Source organism: Argiope bruennichi, chromosome X2, assembly GCF_947563725.1.
Source record: "Argiope bruennichi chromosome X2, qqArgBrue1.1, whole genome shotgun sequence".
Lineage (NCBI taxonomy): Eukaryota > Metazoa > Arthropoda > Arachnida > Araneae > Araneidae > Argiope > Argiope bruennichi.
The window spans coordinates 132,377,113-132,402,709 of record NC_079163.1 but is presented as its reverse complement, the minus strand read 5'-3'; the positions used below and the strand labels follow the sequence as shown (position 1 = coordinate 132,402,709).

Sequence of the window (25,597 nt, the reverse complement as noted above, 5' to 3'; positions counted from 1 at the left end):
AGTGTCATGACCACCTGCTTGCGCATTTTCCTTTTCATATATCCTCACAACACAGCGCGAAAACTCTACTTTCCTTCACCTACTTTAAAACGAGCGGTTGCATTATTTGAAACAGTTCCTGCTCAAGGTCTTCAGAATTGAGGGTTATGTTTACAAGGAGTTATAATATTATGTACAGCTAGTCATTAACTCTACGTAACTCTTGTGCATATTTATAAAGCTTCTAAGTGCGATATATTCATTTAGGTAAGTGATTTTTTCAGTGTAATATTTGTAAACTTGTCACTCATAATGTATAAATACAAACGGATGTCAGTATAAAAAAATTTTATATTTAAGTTTCTGATGATTTTAATAGATCCCTTATTGTTATTCAATTGAAGCAGTTTTCATTCTTATGAGAAGATTTTCAGAACAATTAGGTATTCCAACTAGTAAATATTAAAATAAATGAAGAATGCCAACCGTTTAATTAAGCATTGAATGATTTGAATTCTAAACGTTACTAAAGATGTTAATTTCTGATTAAAAAATTAGTATATGATATTTTTGCTTTTGTTCGTGACTGAACATATGAATCAATATTATTTTCTTCTCTTTTATTTATTCTGATAGAAACATGCTGATTGTCTTTATCTGTCTCGAACGATATATATGAGGTTGAATTTTAAACAATTTACGTGTTTATTATTCCAAATCTCGAAATCGAAATAACGATCAATAAAAGTTTTCCAATCTTTTACTGCATCTGTTGACTCCATATTGTATATTCCTAATAGTAATATAAAAAGAAATTTTTGTTCTAAATTGTGAATTCTAATGGAAAGACTAATGTAATATTTAGTTTCCTGAAAAATATTCCTTTTATTAAAAACTATTTTAAGGCTTTTTAACTTTTACTTAATCGCTTGTTTCTTAAAATGGTTGCATAAGTAATAAGGTTCATTTTCTCTAAAAACTCTTTTCTTTTCTATCTGCTGTAGTTCAACAACAAAATCCCCCAATAAATTCAAAAGTGGCGAAAATCCCAGAAAAAGTTTACAAGTCTTTTCATTGTCTTTTATTTATTAATTAATTATTTTTAACAATCTCATATAAATATTAAAATCTTTTTATCACAGCTTAAAATTCGTTATCTTAAAAATTTTTGCTCATTTATTTATCATCTGATTTTTTTATAAAAAAATGTTATATTTAATACTTGAAATGAGTTTAGTTCTATTAATACTCTATTTTAGCGGAACGTGAAATGTATTTTTGACTGGAATTCGTAATTTTGAACCGTTTCCAGCACCTGAACGTTCCGACAATGTCAAAATATCCAGTTTGTAGGGAGGGGGAGGGAGTTTGACGTCGGACCTGTAAATAGATAGTTGTTCGATAGACCCTTTGAAAATAAAGGGTCCTGACCCGATTCTATCTGCAAGAGTTTTTCTCGTGTGAAATCATTCCCGTTATCTGAATTCTTGTTCTGACCGAAAAAGTTATTATGCTGACGTTTAACTCCATTTACAAGTAAATTAGTATAGAAAATAATTATAAATATAGTTGTATTAAAATAGTAATTGTATAAAACGTCCCTAAAAATTGGTTTCCCTTCCTTCAAAATGCTTATCTCTATTTCATATTGTATGGTCGTATTTAGTTTCCAAATTTCATCATTCTGTGTGAAATATTTTCCCAAAGTTAAAATTTTTTAATGGATTGGCAGTCCCTAGAATAAAATAACGAATACAGACTGTCTCTATTTAACTGTGGTGATAAAATGACATTTTATCTATATTTATATTTGTTAACATTTATGATCTTATATTTATTAATAAGATCGATTTGGAAATCAAGTTTCATTTAGAGAGAAATAAAGTTCCAATTTATTTAAGCATTTTCATATTATTTTTATTTTTAAATATCAAGGTATAATTTAGAGTCTGGAGTAATTCAGATTTCATGCTTTATTGGCTCTTGTGTCAATAAAACCCAAATCAAATCTAACAAATTCTAAATTTCAACTGTCAACTTTACATAAATTCCCATAATATTATCCTTTCTCATTTTGATCCCTGCGAAATATTTTATAAATATTTTTTTCATATAAACAATCAATGTTTCATATTTATTAAATTCTTTGATAAAACAGAACATCGCGGAGAAGTATGATATTTTGTACCCAGCAACACTATGAGTTGTCATCCATAAGTACCAACTGCCTCAATAGCAACCTCTGCAAAAAGTAAACAAGTTCACAAACATGTAAATTATTATTCCAATCATGTCCTTTGCATTGCCTTCATCTTGCTTACTTTATCAAGGGATATTGTTTACAAACATTATGACCTCCAAATACATAACCGTGCATTTTATTTTTCTGATTTAGTTTACCTGGTGATTCAAAGGAATACATCTATTGAATAAGAAGCTGTAAAAGAAATTTTCTATTTTTCAGAGAATTATTTTCAATATTGTACATTTCTCGTTTATTTTGCAATAAATTCAAATAAAGTTTGATAAAAAGTCGATTCCAACCTGCCTTATCATCTGGATTTGACTTCATCTTACCTTTTGTATATGCTACTTCTTATATCCCACTTTTACGATCCGCTCATTAAATTTTTTTTTCTTTCAGGTACAAATATATTTAAATCCTTAAGTTAACATTTATAAAATTTTATTTCTCTTGTCAAGCCAGGCAGTTTTAGCGAGAAAAAAAAAATCGGAACAAAATGTCGTCTTAACAAATCAGTATAAACGCTTCAAATAACCATAACGTCATCTATGGATGTGGAAGAAAATAATTGCGATGATTTTCTGAAAAAAAATAGAGGACATAAGGAATAAGAAATGCAAGTATAAATAGATTTTAGATTTCGGTCGGAAGCAGCAATTTTGTTTGGCGCATGAAATAATGTATATTAATATTGTAAATACAAGACAAATTATTAACATTTCACTTTGTCATGCAGAGAAAAAAACATTGATTGCATCTTAAGTAATTCCATACTCGTGCCAAATGCATCAAATATTATTACACAATATTTTAATACATTTTCTCTTAATCAGAAGATCAGCAGAATTGAAAAGACAGAGTAGTATCAATCATCAATTTATATTGTATATCCATTTGAGATAAGTACTGAGAGTGAGAATGATACAGCATCAATTACTTGAATTGTGAAATGTATTTTCCTGCATATAAAGTATGAAAAAGAATGATTGAAATTTGAACTCGAGATTTTAACGAATCTCAACGTTTTAGAGCCCGAAAAATCTGAAAATACGATAGTTCAGAAACGTTTTGAACTAGACAGGTGAAATTTGATATATGGTCAATTTGCAGATTCCAAAAGAAGACTGATTCAAATTTTTTGGAAAAAGAGTGTGGGAGGGCAGCAGCCACCCACTGTTTAGCCAAATAGATACATACTAATTATGAAACATGCTCACAATGGAAATTGGAAGCATGGGTAGCTGTTTCAAACGCATCATTTGATCACAGTTCAAAACGGCGATGTCCCTTATTTCAGAAAAAAGGGGGGATTGAAAGACAGAAGCGTCAAGTTTATTAAACGAAATAAATGATTCAATTGCTCAAAAAAATTTCTTTTATGAATAACAAATTTTCCCCTACGTTAATTATTCCTATGAATTAGATCAAAATTTATATACATTTCGAAAAATATTTCACTAGTCTAAATAACTTTTTCCTATTATTTAATTCAAATGTTTTTGGAAATAAACACTGACTTTGCGATTATTAATTAGTGTCTCCCCAACATTGTATATTTATCTGTGTTCGAGCTATATTTCGGAAAGTCTTGCAACAACATAAAATAGCTGTAGAAGATATCTTGGCTTCTCGAGCTCCTTTATATTGTATTCCTTATACAAGCAAAGAGCAAGTTAAACTTGAGGTAGGCAATATAGAAAAGAATAGAAATGACTACTTGAAGAACTATAATATATACATGGACAAGGAATGGTGTTCAAAATTGTGAGAACTGTTGTCATTCGAAATTTAAGATTTATCGTTAAAAAATTTGAAATTAAATCAAATCATTGTTGTATATTAGATCGGTTTCATTGATATTTTTATGCCAGTTTAGTAATTAATTTGATCAAAATTCATATTCTTACCAGAGTAAACAATTTTCTAAAATAAACGGAATGCTTTAGAAGATAACAAAATTTATAGTTTTGAAATATTTTATCATTTTTTCCCGATACTGTTGTTATCAATTTGAATGGAAATCGACGAACAATAAAGCTGATAATATCTAAAGATGAAAAATATCTCTCCAGGTAGAATGATAATGCCTGCGAAAATGCCACATCAGTTCAGCTTGTTTATATATCGCGTCATCGAACATTCCAGATTTACTTAAACAGAATAAATTGTCGGCTTGTAAATTTTTAACTCTTTTTAAATATGTCATGTTTAAGAAACAGTTTTATCAATGAAACTTTTATAATTTTTCGAAAACTTAAATTTACAAAGAAAGCATTTTTTTTTTTTTTTCAATTTCTGCTTTTTTTTTCACGACAAAGCAAACGGATATTTAATTTGTCTTTTTAATCAAATTTGCCTGTTCAATTTTACAGTTATTTAACGGACAATTAAACATGGAAAATGTTTTTTTCTCAATAGCTCCCTTCTTAAAGGATTTCTAAATCCGCTCTAGCATTAATGTGAAATGATAATGTGAAAAGCAAAATAGTTTCATCCTAGAGATTGCCTCAAGTTCGTCTACAATACCTTTCTTGTAACATCAAAATGACGTTAAATCAATCAAAATTAAATCAACATAAAGTTTATAGGATATTCTTTCGTCACTAGTCGAAATTGTAGTCAGATCAGATATTTTTGTATCTGATATGGTATTTTGGGCGTATCTGGACATTGAATGAGAATAATGTATCGCAATAGGAAAAGAGATCGTGCGAAAGCGTTCAGAATTTATATAATTTCGAGATGGAGATATTACCGAAAAAAATAACTGGGCAAGAATTTGTTTTAGAGAGCGTGATTTTCATATGATATTGCAGCTTAACATGGGACAGTTAAATGTTGTAGACATTGAACTCAAGTGTAGAAAAGCCAAAGGTCCAAGCAACTCAGAAGTGAATGTTTTTTTTTTTTTTTTGTAATTTAAGTGATTAGTAAATAATTAAATTTAGGAGCGCGAATAAGTTAAATTTATTACACATAGTTTTCATTGTCGTCAGTTTTAAAATCTCATTTTTTCATTAAAATCAACAAAAATAGAGTATTTTAAAGTTAAAAAGTAATTGTTTACTTCTCAGAATTTGTGTTATTACAATATTTTTCATTTCATTTGAACTTTATATCAATTACTTTTAAAAAAAGCCGATTTTTCAGAATGTATTAGAACGCATTGATAAAATGCCTCATATTATTTTAAAAGAATTTAATGCTCTAAAGATAGTGCATTTCCAATTTTTTAAATTACTTTAATGATTTTTGTATACTTTCATATGATTTAAATGGAATGCCAATAGAACGAAATTAAGAATTTTTTACAACATTTTCTTTTTGTATTTAATCAAAGTTTTAAAACCAACAAAGTTACTCAAAAAATTTATGTTCGGCATGGAAAAGGACCAATACCTCAAAGTATCATCCGCTGATTGATATTCTGGATTTAATATAAATTTATTAATGAATAAAGGTAATTTTAAGACCCCTCATCTTTGTCGTATTACTAAAATATTTGAGAAATTTTCAGAATGATACGAATTTGAAAACAGGTTCTAGTTTAAAATTATTTTATGGAACAATTTTTCGGAAAACTTTCCATCTGCTCATGCATTTACTCCTCTAATTCCTTAATTAATTTAAAAATGAAAGAATAAAATTTGTGATATAGGCTTTTTTTCACGACAAGAAAACGACAGAAAAAAGAAAAAGATCTATCAATTATTTTGAGGTGAAAATTTCATAATAAATACCATATTCCTCATTTTTATCATTATTATTTCATCATAATTTAATGTATGTGGTATCAAATTGAAATATGTTTATTAATTTTGTGATTCTTTGAATTTTGTATAAAAAATAAATTATTTATTCTATCGTAATGAAATAATAACGTTTGTTGAAAAAAAAAAGCCGAATATGTTTTTTTAATTTAATGAATTTTATGTTCTTTCGATCAGACTTCGGCAATTTTTATATGCATAAATTTCAGAAATAATGTTAATGAATTCAAAGAATTAAAGTAAAATAAAAACAGCAAAACATTCAAGTACTATTAATTAAATATACACGGAATTATTTAGTTATTTTATTAGACATTGACAAGCAAGTCGAAAAATGTATATGCGTATGATACTTTCAGCGGATGTTAAAAAATTTCTGAACTAGTTCCAGTTTAATCTGTCCCCTATAATAACGTCAGTAATGATCAAATTAAAACTAGGAAATATCGCAAACGCGTGCTCTTAAACCTTTCCTTTCATATTCTATGTGAACATTCAAACTAAGTAAAAAAAAAAAAAAGTGTTTCTTAGGAGATATCGTCTAATCAGAAGTCTCAAATGAGCCAACTTCTTTTTATTTTATTATCTAGTAATCTTCAAACATTTGTTTATTATTTTTAAAAATCTATTAATATTATTACTATTTTTTCCTCTCAATAGCATATTCCTTATATTTATAAAAAAAAAAGTTGAAAATAGCAAAATGCAACTTAAAAGAACAAAGTAGCCACAGGCACTGTTGCAGCTAAAAACGAAAATGCTGCTAAAAATCAAAGAAACTCACACATTAGTTCGCTTTACTTTAGGATAATAAGTATTTATAAAAAATCAACTTTTCTGATAAGTGAAATTATAGTTTAAACAGTGTTTCGGAAAATAATTATAACAGCATTTCAAATCGGTTTCAGAACACAGTTAAATCCAAATAAAATTAATTTCATTCAAAATTTCCTTTCATTTTAATAAAATGTAGCCTGAATTAATTTTTAATGTTTAACTTTCAATCTTTATCATATTTTGAAATCAGATGTGTTTTTGTTTTTAAACCGTTCATATTTGCGTACCACTAACAGATTAATGCATATCCTATCCTATGACAATAGGATAGTTCATATCCTATCCTATGAACTATCCTATGACAATAGGATAGTACATAATTTTTTTGCACAGCATAATTCAGAATTTTTTTTTTAAATCGTGTATTCAAATATAAACATTTTTTAATGCATTTCTATATAATTTATTTATTTACTTTTTATTTATTTATTTGCTAAAAATAAATTGAAATAAAATCAAACCAATTCACCTCAGCGAATCCCTAACAAATACATCTCTCTAAATTAGTAGAATGTGAAAATAAACCTTGTTATCATATTTCCACAACCATATGATGATTTTAAAAAAAAAGCAATCTAATAAATAAAGATTATTTAAAATCTGTCTGGCATTTAAAAATCTTAAACTTTAGATTACTGATATAAATTAGTTTTTAATACGTTTTGCATGGTTGTTTCTAAAAAAAATTGAAATGATCAGAAAAATTTTACAGATGAATACAAACATCAAAATATCATTTCGTAATTAATTGATGTATGGCTTTTTGTGAAACTTATGAATTTTTTTCCCTTCATATGATTTTTTTTTTATTTATAAATGAAAGTTTTCTTAAATGTTCGAGTGTGGGTAAAGATATTTCATCCGCCACTGATCTGAAAAGCAAGAAATGCTTTTGTAAAAAGATGCATGCTATAAGGAAACACCAAAATATCGTAATATTAGAAAAATTTCTAGGGAACTCCGTTGTTAGGAAAAAGCCGTCTTAAGGTTAAAATGGCGAAATTATAAACCCTCTGAAGAAATGGATGCCCTTTTTTTCTGTCTGCAGTTAACCTTTATACTTCATACATTCTTATGAATTAATACGAAGTAATAAAAATATATTTTCTAATAATTGCCAGATTGTAATTTAAGTAATTTTGAAAATTAATTTTCTACATTGTTTTTATTTGCATATTTTGGAAATCACAGAATTTTTATTGTGTTTAAGTACTGTACTTTTTAATCATTTTTTTTTTTTTAAAGTTTCACTAGCTATACTACATTAAAAAAAATAACAAAAATGAGAAAATATACTGCCTTCAACAAGTAACATTCAATACCGAAAAAGAAAACTTTTTCAATTTTTTTTTTCTTAATATTTCTATTTTTTTGGCAAATAATATATGACCAAATTCATACGTACTGACATTTCCAAACTAATAACTGAGGCAAAACTCGCTATTACTAAGTATGATTATCTGCACTAAAAACAGAACGAAAACGAATGCTTGAATAAAATAAGTTCATAAAGAAAGATATGTGCTAATTAAATGAATTGGTGATTTTTATTGCACTTTTAACTTCTCATCCGGAAATTTGGAAGAAGCTTAAAAGCAAAACGTAATTTGTAATTTTATAGATTTTTTAGTCTTTTCTTATAGAGAAAATTGGAAATGATTCCCCCTCATAAACTATTTGGATTTAATTTTTTTTTTTTTTTTTTTTTTAGAATTATAAAACTTACAATTAATAAAATAAATAACAGCTAAAATCCAAATATTGCCAGATCAGATGTGACCTATATTTTGCATTGGTCACTTCATATCAGTACTGTTTATTTGCATCCGGATGAACAAAACTTTTTTCTATTATTTCATGGAGTTGTAAAAGCATTTCTGGAAAGAGAACAATAAGGAAGCAAAACCAAATACACAAAAACTGGCTTTTTAATTTGATAGATCATAAAATATCGGTGTCCAAATAATTACGAAATATTATCCGTTCCTCGGGTAACTAACTACACGTCGCTTCCTTGCCAACTTATCAAAACCCTAACCGTATCTTCATGTAGTTGTTTTTGTCTCATGTCATTCCATGTACACAAACGCTTTTAAGATAACTGTTCTATTGCGAAAAAGTATTTTTATTATTTTTGAACTATATAAACTTCCCCCCAATCGTAGCGAGTTTTTCTGCTGTTGAAGGAATTACTCAGAGGCTTTAGGTAAATATTTATTGTTGTTTGAAATTGTCTGATCGTTAAAATAATATTAAATTTGTGTAAAGAAGATTTTCAGGTATCGTATATTTTGAGATTTTTTTAGTATGATGAAATTTTAGGATGATTTTTATAATATTCAACTAATATGTGAGATTTAGAATCATTTTAAAACAAGATAACTTCAGAACTGTTATATATGTTTTTATGAAGAATTAGTAAAAAATATATTTGAAATTTCGTAATGAACTTTTTAATTAACTTAAAATTAGGTTTTTAAATATGAATATGAAATGTATTTCAATATTATTATTTCTGAATCACATACAAAATTGGTTATCTTTAAATAAAGGTAATGGATGTTAAGCTGATTCAAAAAATTGGAGAAATCATAACATGATTTGATCAAGAAATAAAGTTATTTACTGAACAGATTCATTCATAGGAGGTTACATAAATGTTTCTTTACCATTACAGTTGATAGTTTCTCTTTTTCAATTTCCAATTTAATTGGTCAATTTAAAAAAACATTCTAAAGTAATAAGCATTTCAGAATCATTAAAGTTAAATTAAATTTTTTTGTAGGCAGATTGATATAAAAGTAATTGGAACAAATTAATTCCGCTTATTTTGAGTGCTAGTAATTTTTTCTACTCAATGGATATATGTACAAAAAACTATCCTAAAAAAGAAAAAAATATATGTTACTACTTAAGATGTATGTGTATGATCAATTAATTTGAATGAAAAAAAAAATATTGTTTAGGGTGTTGTTAGAGTTTTGACTCCCTCCAGTGGAGAAAAGGGGAAATTCTGTTCCCCTAACCAGATGTATTCGAGATGCCGACGCGGCAACATGTACATACTCTCTCTCCCGTCTTTTGTGTTGTGATGTGTTTGTGTGGTAGCTTAGAAATGTTCATGTCCATATATGTGTGAAAATAAACCTATGAAAATTTCAACTCCTGCTTCTTCATTATTGGAATTGTCATGCACTGACTGAACAGGTGTTATATAAAATTAGTTCCTTTGTTTTGATTATCCAAGTTTACTTGCATGTTTAAAACTTCATTCAAGTCACCATTACAATACTGAATTAATAAAAGAGACTCATAATAAATTTTATCTGAATGGAATCCCCCCCCCCCTCAACCTTCATCTTTTTTTCTTTTCTTTTTTTTTTCACTGCTATTCAGACACATCCTGGCCATTGATGGGTGGAGAGTTTCTTCCTGAATCAATGGTCATGGATTGAATTTGAAGAAAAAATTAAATATTAACAGTAGTAGAATTAAATTCTACTATGTATATCAGTATCGAAAAAATTGCCACTGGGTATAAGTTATAAGAAGACACTTTAATTTTATTTTGCTATACATAATTGTGTTTTTATGTCAGTATTCTTCTGTTCAACAAATAATGCCCTAAAAATATCATTTTTTGTGTCATTTTTTTTTTCCCCTGCAAGCAAACTTAAAAGCTCATCTAGAATTATTGTGTTATATGTGAAATAGTAATTTTCTTGAAGTGATAGACTAGAATTCTAATTATATTTATTTTGTTCCTATTTCCCTAATCTCTTCAAACAAATATTTTATAAATAAATAGTGTAAATATATTAAAATATTTTATAAAATAACAATAATTTTCATGAAGTAATAGACCAGAATTATTTTGATATTTATTTTGTTTCTATTTCCCTAGTCTTTTCAATTAAATATTTTCCATGGCTCAGTTGCTTTTAAGATCCTACTACTTCTACTATAGTAGGGATAAAAATTTGTGTCCTTGTCCAACCTTTTTATATTATTTCTTAAATGTGTATTGTTCTGAGAAAGAGAAAACTGATATTCATGCTGTATAGGAAAGATTTGCTAGAATGTTCAGTCAACATACAAATTCTACAGAACTCATGAAATGAGTCTCCTCGTAAGCTCCTTTCTATAATGAAATTTCAATTAACATTAAATAACATGCAGATTTATATTTTTTTTATATACATTAAAATATTTTCTTCATGTCTGTTAGATTTAATCATAATTTCATTCAAATTTTATAGGCAAGATGGCTGATGGTGATTCAAATCCCATTTATCACTATCAAGATCCCAAGACATCATGTCCAAAAATGCATGCCTTTGGCATGCAGAATCCAATGAAGGTAAAATGATTAAGTATTCTTAAAAATTTTATTGATCACTTTCATTTTAAATATATTTTGTGTGCTTTATATTTCAGAATAGAATTTAACAATATTGTTATGTTAAATATATTATGTGTATTTATGTTAAATAAATATATATAAAAATTATGTTTAATTTTTTTATACTATATATCATTCAAAATTAATTATGGTTGTATTTTTTTATTTTGAATATTGTTAACATCAAAATTTTTTTATTACTTAAAATATGAAACACTTGCCTACATTGGTTTCTATTTATTACAGGCTGTTGTATATAAAAGCAATTACTCAGAAACTCGAAAACCAGCAAATCCTAGAAAATTCAGATATACTAATGATAATAACAGACTGTCAAGAGAACAAAGATTGTTTTATGAAGAGAATGGGTTTATTGTCATACCAAAGCTTGTATCTTTGGATTACTTGGAAATATATAAGTAATTATTTTATTTATGCAAGTAATTATCTTATTATTTCATAATGACCACTTTTTTAATGTGGTCATGTGGTTTTCATAATAACCACTTTTTTTGTGTGTGCATGTGCATGCAATTATTAAGAAACAAGTGAAATTGTTTTTAGTTTTAAAAAATATATTTCTGCTCTAAAAACTAGAATTGTAACAACAAGTTTAGTCTCTGATAAAATAAATATGCTTTAATCTTTTCATTTATCTATCTTATTGTTAAAAACACTATTTCAATCTAACAAATATCATGTAATAATATTCTTACAGTATTTTTTTTGAATGATTATTTTCATATGAAAAACAGTTATTAAATGGTTATGGCAAAATTATATTTGATGAAATTCTTAATAAGCAATAAATATTCTTCCATAAATATATGTTCTATTCTGGCTCTCTTTTAAAAAAAATTCTGGACAATTAAATAATGAATTAATATATAAAAATTTGTCTTTTCTTATTCCAATATTTTCATATTTTAATAGTGAAGATTCAATTTTTAAGAATAATTGTTGTATGCTGTGTCTTTTAAATTTTGCTCGTGAATTTAAATTTCACATATTTTGCTTTTTCCTGTCTTTATAAGGCTTTTATTAAAACTTCTTGTGCAGAGAAGTAATTAAGTATTCAAATGTTTCTTTATTATTCTTTCCAAAATTTTAAAATTAATCACATTTAGGTATTCTGATTGCAAATAAACTGAAAAATATATCATGAAAGATGAATTTTTTCAACTTGGTAGTTTTTCAAAATTGAGTATTATAACTTGAGATATTTTCTATTAATATCATAGAATAGTACTTTTTAAATATTTTAGCAAATTCTTCATCATAGAAACTTAATGAGACATTTTAGAGATGTAGAAATTCTTCTTAATTATGTATCATATATAAAAATCTATTATATATAACAATATTTCTGTGTAATTTGCTTTGTAATTTAAATCTCTTTAGTATCAAATACTTTTTCCTGTGAAAGTGCAAATGGATTTAAAATTAAATTAATGTAATCTTTCTTTTTAAAATAATTAAGAATTCAGCATAGTTAGCAGCAATTAAATTCCAAGATCTCTTGACTTATCACACTTCAGTTAATTCTTTTTCTGTACAAGCAGTGATTCATTTCGAGATCCAGTAGTTGCTTTTCTTGTTCTATTTTCATAAACTTTGATCATGTTAATGTTATGATATGAACACTTTTTATGCCGTGAGAAGATGTTTTCTTCTTAATTTTAAATACAATGGATTTTTGAAAAACTTATTTCATTTCAGAATTCAGCGTAAACTCTAAACTAGTTTTACATTGCAAACTTTTAAACTTTATTCATAAGAATTTTCTATTTTAAGTCTTTACTTATGCTTTATTTTCCTAAATGTGATTTTCAGTTTCTCTAATAAGTTACACCAAACATAATATGAGGGGAAAGTTTGTAATTTTAAAACTGTAATCTTATTAATAGATCAAAAGTTTTGCAAGTAAACGAATTTAAAGTATAGTTTCTGTCTATGATGTCTCTGACTGTTGATTTCCTTTCTGGTACTGAATATATATATATAATATATATTACACTTTATCATGCTTTTAGAAGATATATTATTGTTATAATGAAAAGAAATTCATGTAAACATATATATTTCTTCTTTTCTAAGCCAATTTGAAATACAATCTCTTTGTGTTTTTGTATTTATATTCTTCAAAATGCCTCAAAATAAGCTTTTATGATTATTACATATATAATTTCTGTTTTAGACAGCGTTTTCAGGACATCTGTGAAGGAAAAGTTCATGTGCCTGGATTAACTGTTATGAAAGATGTAGCATTTAATAAAGATAGACCTAGTGAACACATCATCAACAAGATTCAAGATTATATATATGATGATGTGCTGTTTGAGTACTGCAGACTGCCTCAGGTATTAATGACTATTTACTTTGAAATATTTTAGATAGAATGTATATTTTATTAGTTGGCAAATTTATCATTTTTCTCTAAAAACTAATTGTGTATAAATTATTCAAAATTTTAATTTTTCGTCATTTATTTTATTATTTTTGAAGAAGAAATGATTCTATAATTTCTGGAAAATAAGTCATTCAATTAAATTCATTCAGTTATTAGATTTCACTTTTGAAATGCTCTGATGTTAAGGAATTTGTGATTACATTATTCACAATATTATTAGAAACAATGAAATATTTATTGCCTCTCTTATTTAGCTCTGCATCTTTCTTCTTTTTATTTCCCAGTGTAATCTGATTGTGTATTCATACCATAGCTTTAAAGTACTAAAATGTCTACTAGCATGTCAGATAATCTTTGATTACCTGAATTTAATTTCTTTATGTTATTCTGAATTAAGTCAAAAATACAAGCATAAAAAATTATGATGCTGATTTATTTGTTTGAGTTAGAATACTATTTTAAGAAATGATTGGCATCACACATTGTGGCTTTTATAGAATGAATTCATTTAAACATAAAATAATTTTCTGTCATTTAGATTTACAGCAGTAATATTTATGCCATATAAAATTATTTTCAAATCACTGATTGATACTATATTGGAAAATATTTAGATACCATAATAAAGGTTTATACTACTTCTTTTTGCTGTTTATTATTTTTGTATCCATTTCATTTATTGGCACCCATTTGACTGAAAAAAGTAAACATTTAAGAATATTTGGAAAAGAAAGTTTGGAATCAATATATTTTCATATTTTGATGATAAACGTGGTTAAAATGTGTCATTTATAATTTTTGCTTTCTCTTAGATTCTCGATTATGTGATGTGCTTTTGTGGTCCTAACATTAAAGCTATGCACACCATGCTGATAAATAAACCTCCTGATGCAGGTGAATATTTTTATTAAAAATAATTTATTGTGTATCATTCAATGTTGAGAAATTATAATATTACGTAGCATCCTTAATCATGCTGACTAGTAATAAATTTTGGCTTTTCTGGTTATGTAGATAGGCTGTTTACTGATGATGTATTTCATTTATGTACGAAAGCGGCCCGATACTAAAGGTACAGGTGGCTTTTATACAAAGCACGCATACGCAATATTGGAGTAAATTGTGTCACTTGATATATTTAGGAATGCAGTAAGTTAGGCTGAAGTGTCATATTATTCAAGATATATTTGAACAAAGAAATTGCGACAATTGAGGTGCATATCAGAGTTTTGCTTGCCGAAGGAGTTAATCGAAGTGAAATTTATTACAAATTGCAGAGTGTTTATGTGCTGAACGTTTTAAACAGAAAATAAATCAACTTACTGCACTCCTAAATATGATACCGAGGAATGAAAGGATCTAGCAGATGATCCAGAAAATAAAAAAGGCTGACCAAAGAAGTTCTACCCTATTGCCCAGATTTAGCTTTCCATTTTTATTTATTCAGACTTTTAAAGTAATTTTTGGTGAGGAAAAGCTTTGTGGAACAGGAGGATTAAGAAAAAAATCTTTCTGGTTACTTCAAGCTATTTGACAAACGGCAGTACCATGAAAGGACTTTCAAACTTGTTTCACCCTTGGATAGATGTCTCAAAGTTTGCAGATATTTTTTCTCGCAATAAACAAAAGTATTTATTTTTTGAGAAATATATTAAATAGCTTCTTGAATTGTAACTGCCAGTGTAATTTTGCCTTGTATTTTTATTATCGGACTGCTCCCGTATGTGCTGGAATTTTGAATTTTAACTAAATTTTTCCCCTTGTTCATATTGATTTTTATGATGCTCTTTTATAAACTGTAAATTTTCAGGAATAGAATAAGTTGTGAATTAGTCAAAAGTTTTCTTAAATGTACGTTGATATTAATTATAATTTAAAATACCACTCATATAAATTCTATGTTTAAAATATCACTCTGATTATATAAATTCTATGTTTCTTATCATTATATCATGTCCTTTTTTGTCATTAATAATCAACTGATTTTTTTATATACTTGAATCCATATTCAATTATCATGTAATTCAGTAAATTACATTATTTTTGCCCTTAAAATTCAGTTGTTCCTCTAATGATGATTTTTTCAAGCGTGAAATTTCATTTAAATAGGTACTTTAACTTCACGCCATCCTCTTCATCAAGACTTGCATTATTTTCCTTTTCGACCGGCTGATAAGATAGTATGCTCTTGGACTGCTTTGGAGAAGGTGAATCGCGCAAATGGATGTTTAGTTGCTATTCCTGGTAGTCATAAAGGAGATTTATTAGACCACGGATATCCAGATTGGGAGGTGATTTTAATTATTATTATCTTCATTGAAACATTTTTTTAGATGTGTTTAGTTGTTAAATTTTGTCATTAACCTAAATAAATTTTGAACGATTAAAGAAATGATACAGAGTGTTAAATGTAGTATGTGTAGACATCTTATTTTCACTATTTGTTGTGCTTAATTATCTGATTTCTTTCATTGATTCTTTGAGTTATTCAGAATTCTATAATGCAATCCTTTTGCATTTCTATATAATCGAAGTAACTCTCGATTATCCGCTGTTGTTGATTCCAATAATTTTTGTATCACTAATAAAAAAGCAAGGTTTTATTATAAAAAAATTGTTAAAAAGTAAACCGATAAACTTATGAGTACATAAGTATACTATTTATTAAATCATATTTGTATGTACAGAACCCTTGTTCAAAAGCATTTTAGTGACGATATGCATCCTTTATCTGGCAGTTAGTGAATTATCTCCGGTTAATCGAATTACCCCTTTATTTTCTTCTATTTTTTGCTGGTCTTTGAAATAATCGGTGATTTCCATGTGTTCACTTTTGTTAATTGTCTAATAATGCTAATAGAACAGTTCTATTATGATTTTATGAATATATCTCTTATATATATCCGTTTTTACTAGCTTGAGGAATATTGTTTGTTATATAAAAGCTGCTATCTGATCCATGATATGCTTATGAACTTTATATATTTAAAGTGCAGCCTCAATGTCTTTAGTGTGAAAACTTTGAATTCCTTCGAATATTGTTTTTAATTATTTTGCTAATATTTTTTATTTCGTTATTATCCGAAGCAGTGTGAAATTCTCTAATATGTCAGAATTATGTAGAAATCAGAACAGCCATTATTTCTGAACATAAACCGTGAAAATCCTTCCTGTTATATTTAATCATTTAATTAGAATCGTAATCATTTTTGTTGCTTTTTTTTTGTCACATTCAAGAATTAATTTTCTTTGAATACTATTTTTTAGCAAAACTAGATGAGTATCTGCACTTTCTAATCATTGTGGATAGTTTTAACGACATTTAAAAATATTTTATATTTCCTTCATACATCATTTGTGACAATATTCTTGGTTTAGATCCGAGAATTCAATCGATTAAAAGGACCTATATTCCAATTATGAAAGAATAGAAACTTAATAATTTGTTATTTTAAACATAAAACAGTGTTTCCTTTTGCAGTTCCATATTTTTCAGACTATCTCTATAACTGTATGTTTTTGATTCTCAAAAACAGATAATATTTATTCATTGAATTCCATAATTAATGTTACAGTCAGCGTGATTAATCGGTTATCATCTATAATACTAAAGTCCAGCGACGTCCGTAACGCAGGACGGAGTGAAGATAGCATTATCGGATGTGAAAAATCCCAATTTTTATTTTGTTGTCAAGTAACTCGAGGCTTTTTTTAATGTTTAAATTGACTGACTTATTGGTATATGAATAAGATTTAGTTAGCGTGAATAAAAATTAGTTATGGGATCGTTAACTTTGCAATTTATTAAAAGTTTTTATGCTAGATTTTAGCAATTTCTAGTCTGACCTGAAAGGCCTGAGGTTTGCTTTATTTTTTACTTTATATTTATGCTGATTCAATACACTGACCAATTGATGGTTATTGGTAATATTTTCTTTCGAAATATTTTATTTTGTATGCGGTATTGCCTTTTTTCTGTTAGTAGTCTTTATTGTTTACTTTTAATATATATTTACTTCTAAAGTGTCCTACAAGTAATATTTTTTTATTTATTAAGTACACTGCCAATGTGCATGAGATCATCCCTTAGAACATTCGTTAATTTATTTATGACAGTAAGATATGAGGTATTGTTCACATGTTCTAATTGTTAATAATAATTATTTGTCACATTGGCCTTAACATATATTTAAGTTTGCAGTCGATGCAGAATTATCTCTATAAAAGTGTAAATGATCTATTTTCTAAATTTTTGTGTTCAAATTTCTGTTAAGCTGTGTCTTTTTAAAGTTTTCATTTTAGAAAAAAGATGTTCAAGATTCGTTATATCCTGTATTTATTTTTCAGTTCCTGTTATTTTAATTTTGCCTAGTTAGAAGGTGAATGATTTCATCGTTTCACAGATTTTTCAAGTATTTATCCTGATAACCAATAAAAACTTAAGATTTTTTAATGGAATCGCTAATTTTGCCCCTTTTTTTTATTGTGTTATTTTTGGTGATTAAAAGGCAAGAAATAAAATAATGCAAATGTTTTATTATAGGCAAAAATTCCTTTTTAGATGAAGTTCAAACTGTTTAAAGTGTAATTTGAGCATGGTGATGACTAGTTTTACGAGGCATATTTCAAATAGATAACATCTATTCTTTTTAAGTTTTTCTTTGACATTTAAAATAATTTTAATGTTAAAACAAATGACGAGAATTTCATTGTAGAAAGCATAGAAAAATATATTCATCACTATAAATATATTTATATTCCTAGAGGCTGAATTTCCGTAAAATTAAAATTACCCCCCCCCCCCCCCCGAAAAAAAAAGAACTTATGTTTTTGTAATTTTGATGATTTGTGCAGAATTTGGATAGAAAATGAATGCTATTGCTACCTAAATGGAATTACAAATATTCATTTTCTGGTATACAGGACTTTGCAGTTTTGAAATGATGATAGTATTATTTAACTAAATGCTCTTAAACTAAGGAAATTCTATTATAAAATCACTATGTCATTTTAGAGTGGAGTGAATAAAATGTATCATGGAATTTTGGACCTAAAAGAAAATGAAATGGCTAAAAGAGTGCATTTGGAAATGGAACCTGGAGATACTGTATTTTTTCATCCACTATTAATTCATGGTTCAGGAGCAAACAGAACAGATGGTTTCAGAAAGGTATGTCACTTATTTAATTTAAAGGCGAAAGAGTTTATCTCCGTTTATTTTTATAAGTTCTTTAAAAAAATTGATCTATAGATATTTATTATATAAATACTGTTACGAATCTGTAATTTTGCTTCCCAGCACAGTCAGTTCCTTCGTAGAAAAGATAGTTTTACGGACAGCTCTGTTGGGTGCTCATCGGATGTCCCTCGGGCTTGGCAATCATTTGGCGACAAAATGGATAATATGCGAATTTTTAGGAATTTAGGCCATATTGGCAATTTATATTGATTATTCGAGAACCTTCTGTGTCTGCTCCGGAAGCTCTAGAGGGCCTGCATACAAGTCGTATAGTGAGTGTGTGTTGAATCAGTGACAAATTAGTTGTATCAATCCAGAAAAACGCAAGCGTTGTGTGGAGCTCAAGCGATTAACGGATTGAGAATTGGTCCGCGCATCGAGTCTTGGAGACAAGTATTGAAGCAGCATCGAGTCGTGTGTTCAGTTGTCAGTCTTATAGTAGTGAATCGGCAGTCATGTACAACTAAAGCGAGGAGACATTGGAGAATAGCAGGCGTTTGGAGAGATCTTAATGAATAGCTACGAGGATTCTCTCTTCCCGTTGAATTCTGCCTGGCCGCTTTGTGTGATATTGTGGCTGTTTAATACCGGGTACTACTTGTGGGCTGCTGTAGACTGCTTGTGTATGTCTGGAATATGTTTTGTCATTAGATCTGCATTCGTGCCTTTGTGTTAATAAACGTCGTTGATTATGTCACCATATACCCACTACAGCAAACCCGTTTGAATTTGTGGAATCTTGTGTGGAGAGTTTATTCCTGGAGTAGTGCTTTCAAAATCATTCAGTTACACTGTTACAAAAACGCATTCTGAAACAAATTTTACTCGCAATTAAGAATAATAGGTCCAAAAATATTACGTTTTCAGATAAATTTGTAAAAAAAATTTCTAATATTTATATATAGCGATTTATAAAAAATGAAAGAATATATTGACATTCAAATGATCAGCTGGAATTGAATTGTTTTAAGCCTGCTGGTATATAATTATTTGAGGTATATTTTTATTTGTGCATAATGGTAAAACTTTTTATTTTGTTCAATAGTTTCTGCCATCTACTGCATTTATCCTATTATTTGGTGTATTAAAATGTATTGTTTTATATATATTGTTTTTTACCTTGTTTCACTCTTATTGAACTTCCTTTCCATTAATCTAGTAAAGGAATTTATTCAAGTGACAATGCAGTTAAAAAAATCATTGGTATAAAATATTCTAGATTCTGCTTAAACATTTGTAAATAGGAGGCAATGTTAAAGTGAAGGAGAGTGATTTTTAAATGTATTTACTGTCAATAATAAATAAAAATATAAATTTTCGGACTTACATCAAATCTTTTACTACTTTGAAGAAAGATGCAGTGACACTCTTATATTTTCAAATATAGCCCAGTAATCGAATTTTGATAGTAGTGCCAAATGAGATATATTTTTATTCATACGCCTCAGGGTGTTTTTTTATGCATGGTGCTCCCTTGTTTTGTATTCGATATTTCTTAAACTTCAGCAGCTTAATTATACACTAGATGTAAAATTCATAGTGCAGTAAAATTTTTAAATAGACATGAAAATCGTTAACATTGTTCTTAAAAAGTAACTTATTTTGAAACTCCCATTTCAACCAGACAATTTTTTTTATATAAATTCCTTTTAATTCGTAGGCCATATCTTGTCATTATGCATCGGCAGATTGTTACTATATTGATGTCGCTGGAACTACTCAAGAAAATATAGCCCATGAAATTCTAGATATTGCAAAAAAGAAAGGTTTCATGGTGGATAATGTAAAGGTATTTATTTATTGCATTAATGGTTTACTACAATCACTTTATACTTTGTTCAAGAAAGTTTGTACCTGATATGTTGACTTCGTTATTAATAATAAAATCTAAATTTTTTCTGTATTTCAGAAGCTATGCAAAATTCATTTGTGAATATTTGTTATTTTTGAAAAAGGGAGAAAAAATACTGGTAGACAACAAACTTTCTCTTTTTTCAATATATATATATATATATATTGCTTTTATGTCGTTGGAAAAAAAATAACTAATGCTGACTAAAGTATAACAACTTGACTTGTTAATAGTGTTTGATTCTGTTCCAGTAAGAGATCAAAGTAAAAAGGCACTTGTGTTTTGTTTCAAGCATTTATGAAATTCATCTCTTTTGCTCAAGTTTTCTTAAGCATTGAGCCATTTGCCTTAAAATTTGAATTGGCTTATTTCTGATTTTAAAAGAATCAAAAACCTAATGAAAACCTCTGATGGTTTGTAATCATAAATGCAGCATGTATTTGAAGAACAGTTGTATAAAATTAAAACTATTTTAACAGCTTTTGTACTTTGCAGTATTTTTTCTTGAAATTAAATTTGTAATTGCATAAAATCTAGGACGTGAAAATCGCTTAATTAGAAACATTTCTGAACTGGGGAAAAAGTTTCGGAATATAGTATTGATTTTTAGTTTCATTCGTGAAGCTCATATTATACTTGATAAAAATACTAATTATCAAACTAAATTATTTCCATTATAACTTTGGAAAATAGATTATCGGTAAACTACCAGATACCACACAAGAGGATTGTCAGATTAACGAATGCACGATGTTAGTAGAAATGTTGAGATAAATATTTTTGTAGCAAAATTTGCATAAAATCTTACAAAACGTAATTCAAAATATCATTGGTTATGCTTCGCCAAGGTTATTGAAATCTGCATATTGTGACTTGTTTTCCCTTTAACCTTCTCCAAGTTCTATATGTAAATGCCATACAGTAAGAGGATTCAGTTTGGTGCAATGCCTAATTGCCGAGTCTACAGTATGTAAGATTTCTTCATTTGAGTATTTGACATCTTTCTTTCTTTAAGTGCTTTAACATCTCCCGAAAGTTACATTTTTAAGTGCTGAAAATATTCTAGTTTCAATGTGACATTATTTATTCTTGTTTTCTAAATTTTGTTGTGTGGACTCAGAATTATTCGTTCTGTTTGATAGTTTCTAATTAATTGCAGTCACACTTTATAATTCCTAATTTGCGTCATTTTTAGAGGAAAATCAAAAATAATAATTTGTTATTCATCGCCGCCTTTTCATATTTAAAAAAAAAAAAAACACTGCATTTTCCATTCAATTTTTCTTTTGAAAGAATAAGTGAAAGTGGCTGTTATCTCATTCAGTAATTTGAAATTTTCTTTTTCCTTTTTGATATACATGGTGTCTCAAAAACTTTGACTGCGGCTTTTATTCCTTAAATATTGACCATAGACATACTGTATATTACAAAGTTGCGTAAAAAAAAGTGCAAAATGTGATGAAATCGATTGAAATTTTCTTGGGATTAAACTTTAAAAAATACAAAATTTAAATTTTTATACGGACTCCGTACGAAAAAATTCCCAGTGAGTAAAATGTGCCCCATCCTCTAATAAGGTCATGTACAAAATTTCATAATTTTATCATGAAACTCTCAAAGATGTGTTAAAACAAAATTGGTGAAGGGTCAATCACAAATTAATATGCAAATGTTTACAGCTTCAGTGCAGATGCAGACTTCACGCAGGAATGCATCATAAGGAAATAAAATATGCTTCATATCTTTAGTTTTAAATACAAATTTTAAAACCTATGCTTCCTGAACAAGACTTTAAAATTTTATATCATGAATTATAGAATAAAAAATAGCACAGTCAATGAGCTTGTAAAAAAACTTAGAAATGTTTGCGTATGCAAATATATGCCTCTGATTGGTGCGTCCCATAATCTCAACAGACGCGTCATTATATTATGTTATTTGTGCTGTCATTGATCAATAGCATAGCTTACGTAAGAATAACTCACACATAAATATTTCACACTTTGCTACATTTTGAGAGTGCAGTTAGCCTGTGCAAACAGTATGTCACAATACAGCAATGAAGAACCTTTTGCAATCCTAATGCTTTACAGTTTATGCAATCGCAATGCCGGAGAAACTGCATGGGAATTTCAGCGTAAATATCCCAATTCCCGACATCCTTCCGGGGAATTTATTTTCCGATTAGTGCAACGAATGCGTGAAAGAGGAAGCGTATACCCTGTATGTGGACCAGGTAGACCCATACTTCACTCAACTGATGAAGAAATTGATATTTTGGCTTACTTTTGCAGGCATCCACATAGTAGTGTTCGTACTGCTGCTTCAGAAATGAACCTATCACGCGCGGAAGTGTGAATACTGAGACGGAATAGATGGCATCCTTTTAGCATTCATGGTGTGCAGGTACAGGAGCCAACAGATTATCAACGTCGTCTAGATTTTTGTAATTGGACTCTTAATCAGAAAGATGCTAATCCCTCTTTCCTGAAAAACATAATTTGGACAGACGAATGCTGTTTTAAACAAGATGGATACATAAATCCTCAAAATGAGCACTTTTGGTCAGACGCAAATCCATTCGTAGTACGTGCTATTCATCATCAGAGGCAATTTTCTGTGAATGCATGATGTGGTATTTTCAAAACCGCTTGCTTGGACCATATTGTATGATGGTACGTTGACGGAAGACAGATATGTTAATGAGGTTCTGAATGTGGTTATTCCTGATTTTATGGAGGAGCTTCTCTAACAGTACTTCCACATTTTTGGTTCCAATATGATGGATCTCCAGCTCACCATACTACAGTTGTGAAACACTGGTTAAATAACGAGTTTCCAGATAAGTGGATTGGCTTGCATGGTCCAGACGAATTTCCCCCTAGATCACATGATTTAATGCCTGTGGATTTTTTTGGGGGGTGGGGAGGGGGCGTTTACGTACAGCAGTTTATTTGTCACTTAACTTAAATAATGCAGAATTGCAACAACGCATTTTAGAGAGTTGTCGTGACATCACCGAACAAGAACTTGATAAAGTGTACAGAAGTGTCATCAGACGAATGCGGCATCTGTATTGGCATGGATTAGAACATTTTGAACAAGTTATGTAATCTTTCCTTTAAGTTATTATTTCTACAAATTTTTAATACTTTTGAACCAATAAATAGCAAAATTATTATTTATTTATTCAATCATTACTTTCTTTGTTAATTTGTGTACGACCCCTAAAAGACGAACATCCGACATGATTTTCTCTCTTTGCGAACTCATATCCAGGCATCGAAAAGTGGTTTAAGTCAGCATTTATGTAGTTTCATATCTTTGAGACTTTTTTGTGATAAAATGCTGAAATTTGTATATGACCTTATTAGTCTATGAGGCACATTTTACTCATTGTTTTGTGTGTGTATGTGTGTGTGTACGGGGCCGTATAAAAAGTTAATTTTTTTTTTTAAGTTTAATCCCCTGAAAATTTTAATCGATTTCATCACATTTTGCACCTTTTTTTACTCAACTTTGTAATTTACAGTATATGTCTATGATCAGTATTTAAAGAATAAAAGCCGTGGTCAAGATTTTTGAGACACCCTGTATGTTTAGTACCTGTGACCATGGATAATGTAAAATTCAAACTATTTATTTGTATTCCGCGTTCACGTATTCTAAAATGCTGTTTGTTGGTGGTAAGATTATTTAATTTTAAATCAATAACGAAAGAGATAAAGATTGACCTTTTTTCCTTTTCTGTAAAATGTATACTATTTTTCATCTGTTATGAACATTTTAAATTATCAGTTTTGATTAATTTTAATATTTATTTAATTGCTCTTTATATTGCAGTATATCTGGCAAATACGAGGACGTTTAGTTCGTGGTGTTGAGTCTTCTTTGTGATGCATGATCTTCACTAAAATATCTGATGGATCAAGTAAACATTTCACTACTGTAGAGCAGTTAGTGAATGTCAAAAAATGAATGTATCAAACATCCTTACATTGTTTGTTTTTGATTCTTTTAAATATTTTTCCAACATTTTGTTTTAAAAATGTGGTTTTTAAACAAGTTTTTCTAAATATATGTTGGAGATGAAGATGTTAGAGCTATTTAGTTCATACTATGAAATTTGAATTAATTTGTTAACGATGAAAATAATTTTTTTTAGTTTTATGTTTTTAATTTTATAGGATTATGTGCTGTGTGAGTTATGTTTGATATTCTCACTGCTTCGAAGATTTATCATAGGAATTTTCAGTTATTTTCATAATTCTCATTGCTCTTAAAGTATATCCATTGATTGCCATTTTTGTCATATTTATGATTATATTTTGTTTGGTTAATGCAATTTATGTACGAAATTAATAGTTTTGATGTTGTTTCTTTGTTGCATAGTTCAATTCTGATTATTTAGGATCATTTGCAGTTTTCAAAGTTCCCTGTTGAAATATATATATATGGTTGTTTTGCGTTTGTTAAGTTTAAAATTTGTCCCGATATGTATAAATATATAATATCTGTACTGAGGTATTTTTAGGTACAGTGCCTTTGTATTAGATGAAATTTTTTCTATAGTGTTCTCAACTGAAAAAAGTATGATGTCTTTTACAGCTTAAGACAAGAAAATGTTTTAAGAATTGAAGAAAGCAAAATTGTAAATATAAACTAGGAGATAAAGTGACAAATTAGACTTCTTATTAAAATTTTACTTTTTTAAAGCTGACCTTATCTTTTGCAATACAAAGATCATTATTTTTATCAAACAAATGCTCTTACCTTTATTTATTATATATTTATTATATTGTAATGTAATTTTTTAAATAAAAATATATAAAAATGGTGATATTTTGTTTTGAACTGCAAAAA

General features: G+C 28.0%; 1 protein-coding gene across 2 annotated transcripts; it reads left to right on the top strand.

The window, feature by feature from the left end:
• Positions 1-88: 88 nt before the first annotated feature.
• Positions 89-25,490, top strand: LOC129960268 (phytanoyl-CoA dioxygenase, peroxisomal-like). Of its 2 annotated transcripts, none has more exons than XM_056073557.1 (9): positions 89-246; positions 11,091-11,191; positions 11,480-11,652; positions 13,431-13,593; positions 14,456-14,537; positions 15,753-15,934; positions 18,658-18,813; positions 20,543-20,671; positions 24,578-25,490. In XM_056073557.1, the coding sequence occupies exons 2-9, from the start codon at positions 11,096-11,098 to the stop codon at positions 24,629-24,631; spliced, it is 1,035 nt and encodes a 344-aa protein (XP_055929532.1). In that variant the 5' UTR covers positions 89-246; positions 11,091-11,095; the 3' UTR covers positions 24,632-25,490. The 2 variants fall into 2 exon arrangements, with proteins under 2 accessions (XP_055929532.1, XP_055929533.1); XM_056073558.1 differs by lacking the exon at positions 89-246 and adding an exon at positions 8,891-9,037.
• The last annotated feature ends 107 nt before the right edge of the window (positions 25,491-25,597 follow it).

Bases quoted from the DNA above. Each gene is read 5' to 3' on its own strand.
- LOC129960268 (XM_056073557.1), top strand. From the start codon at position 11,096: ATGGCTGATGGTGATTCAAATCCCATTTATCACTATCAAGATCCCAAG. The intron at 14,538-15,752 runs GTGAATATTTTT...TCATTTAAATAG, and splicing joins AAATAAACCTCCTGATGCAG to GTACTTTAACTTCACGCCAT. The intron at 15,935-18,657 runs GTGATTTTAATT...ATGTCATTTTAG, and splicing joins ACGGATATCCAGATTGGGAG to AGTGGAGTGAATAAAATGTA.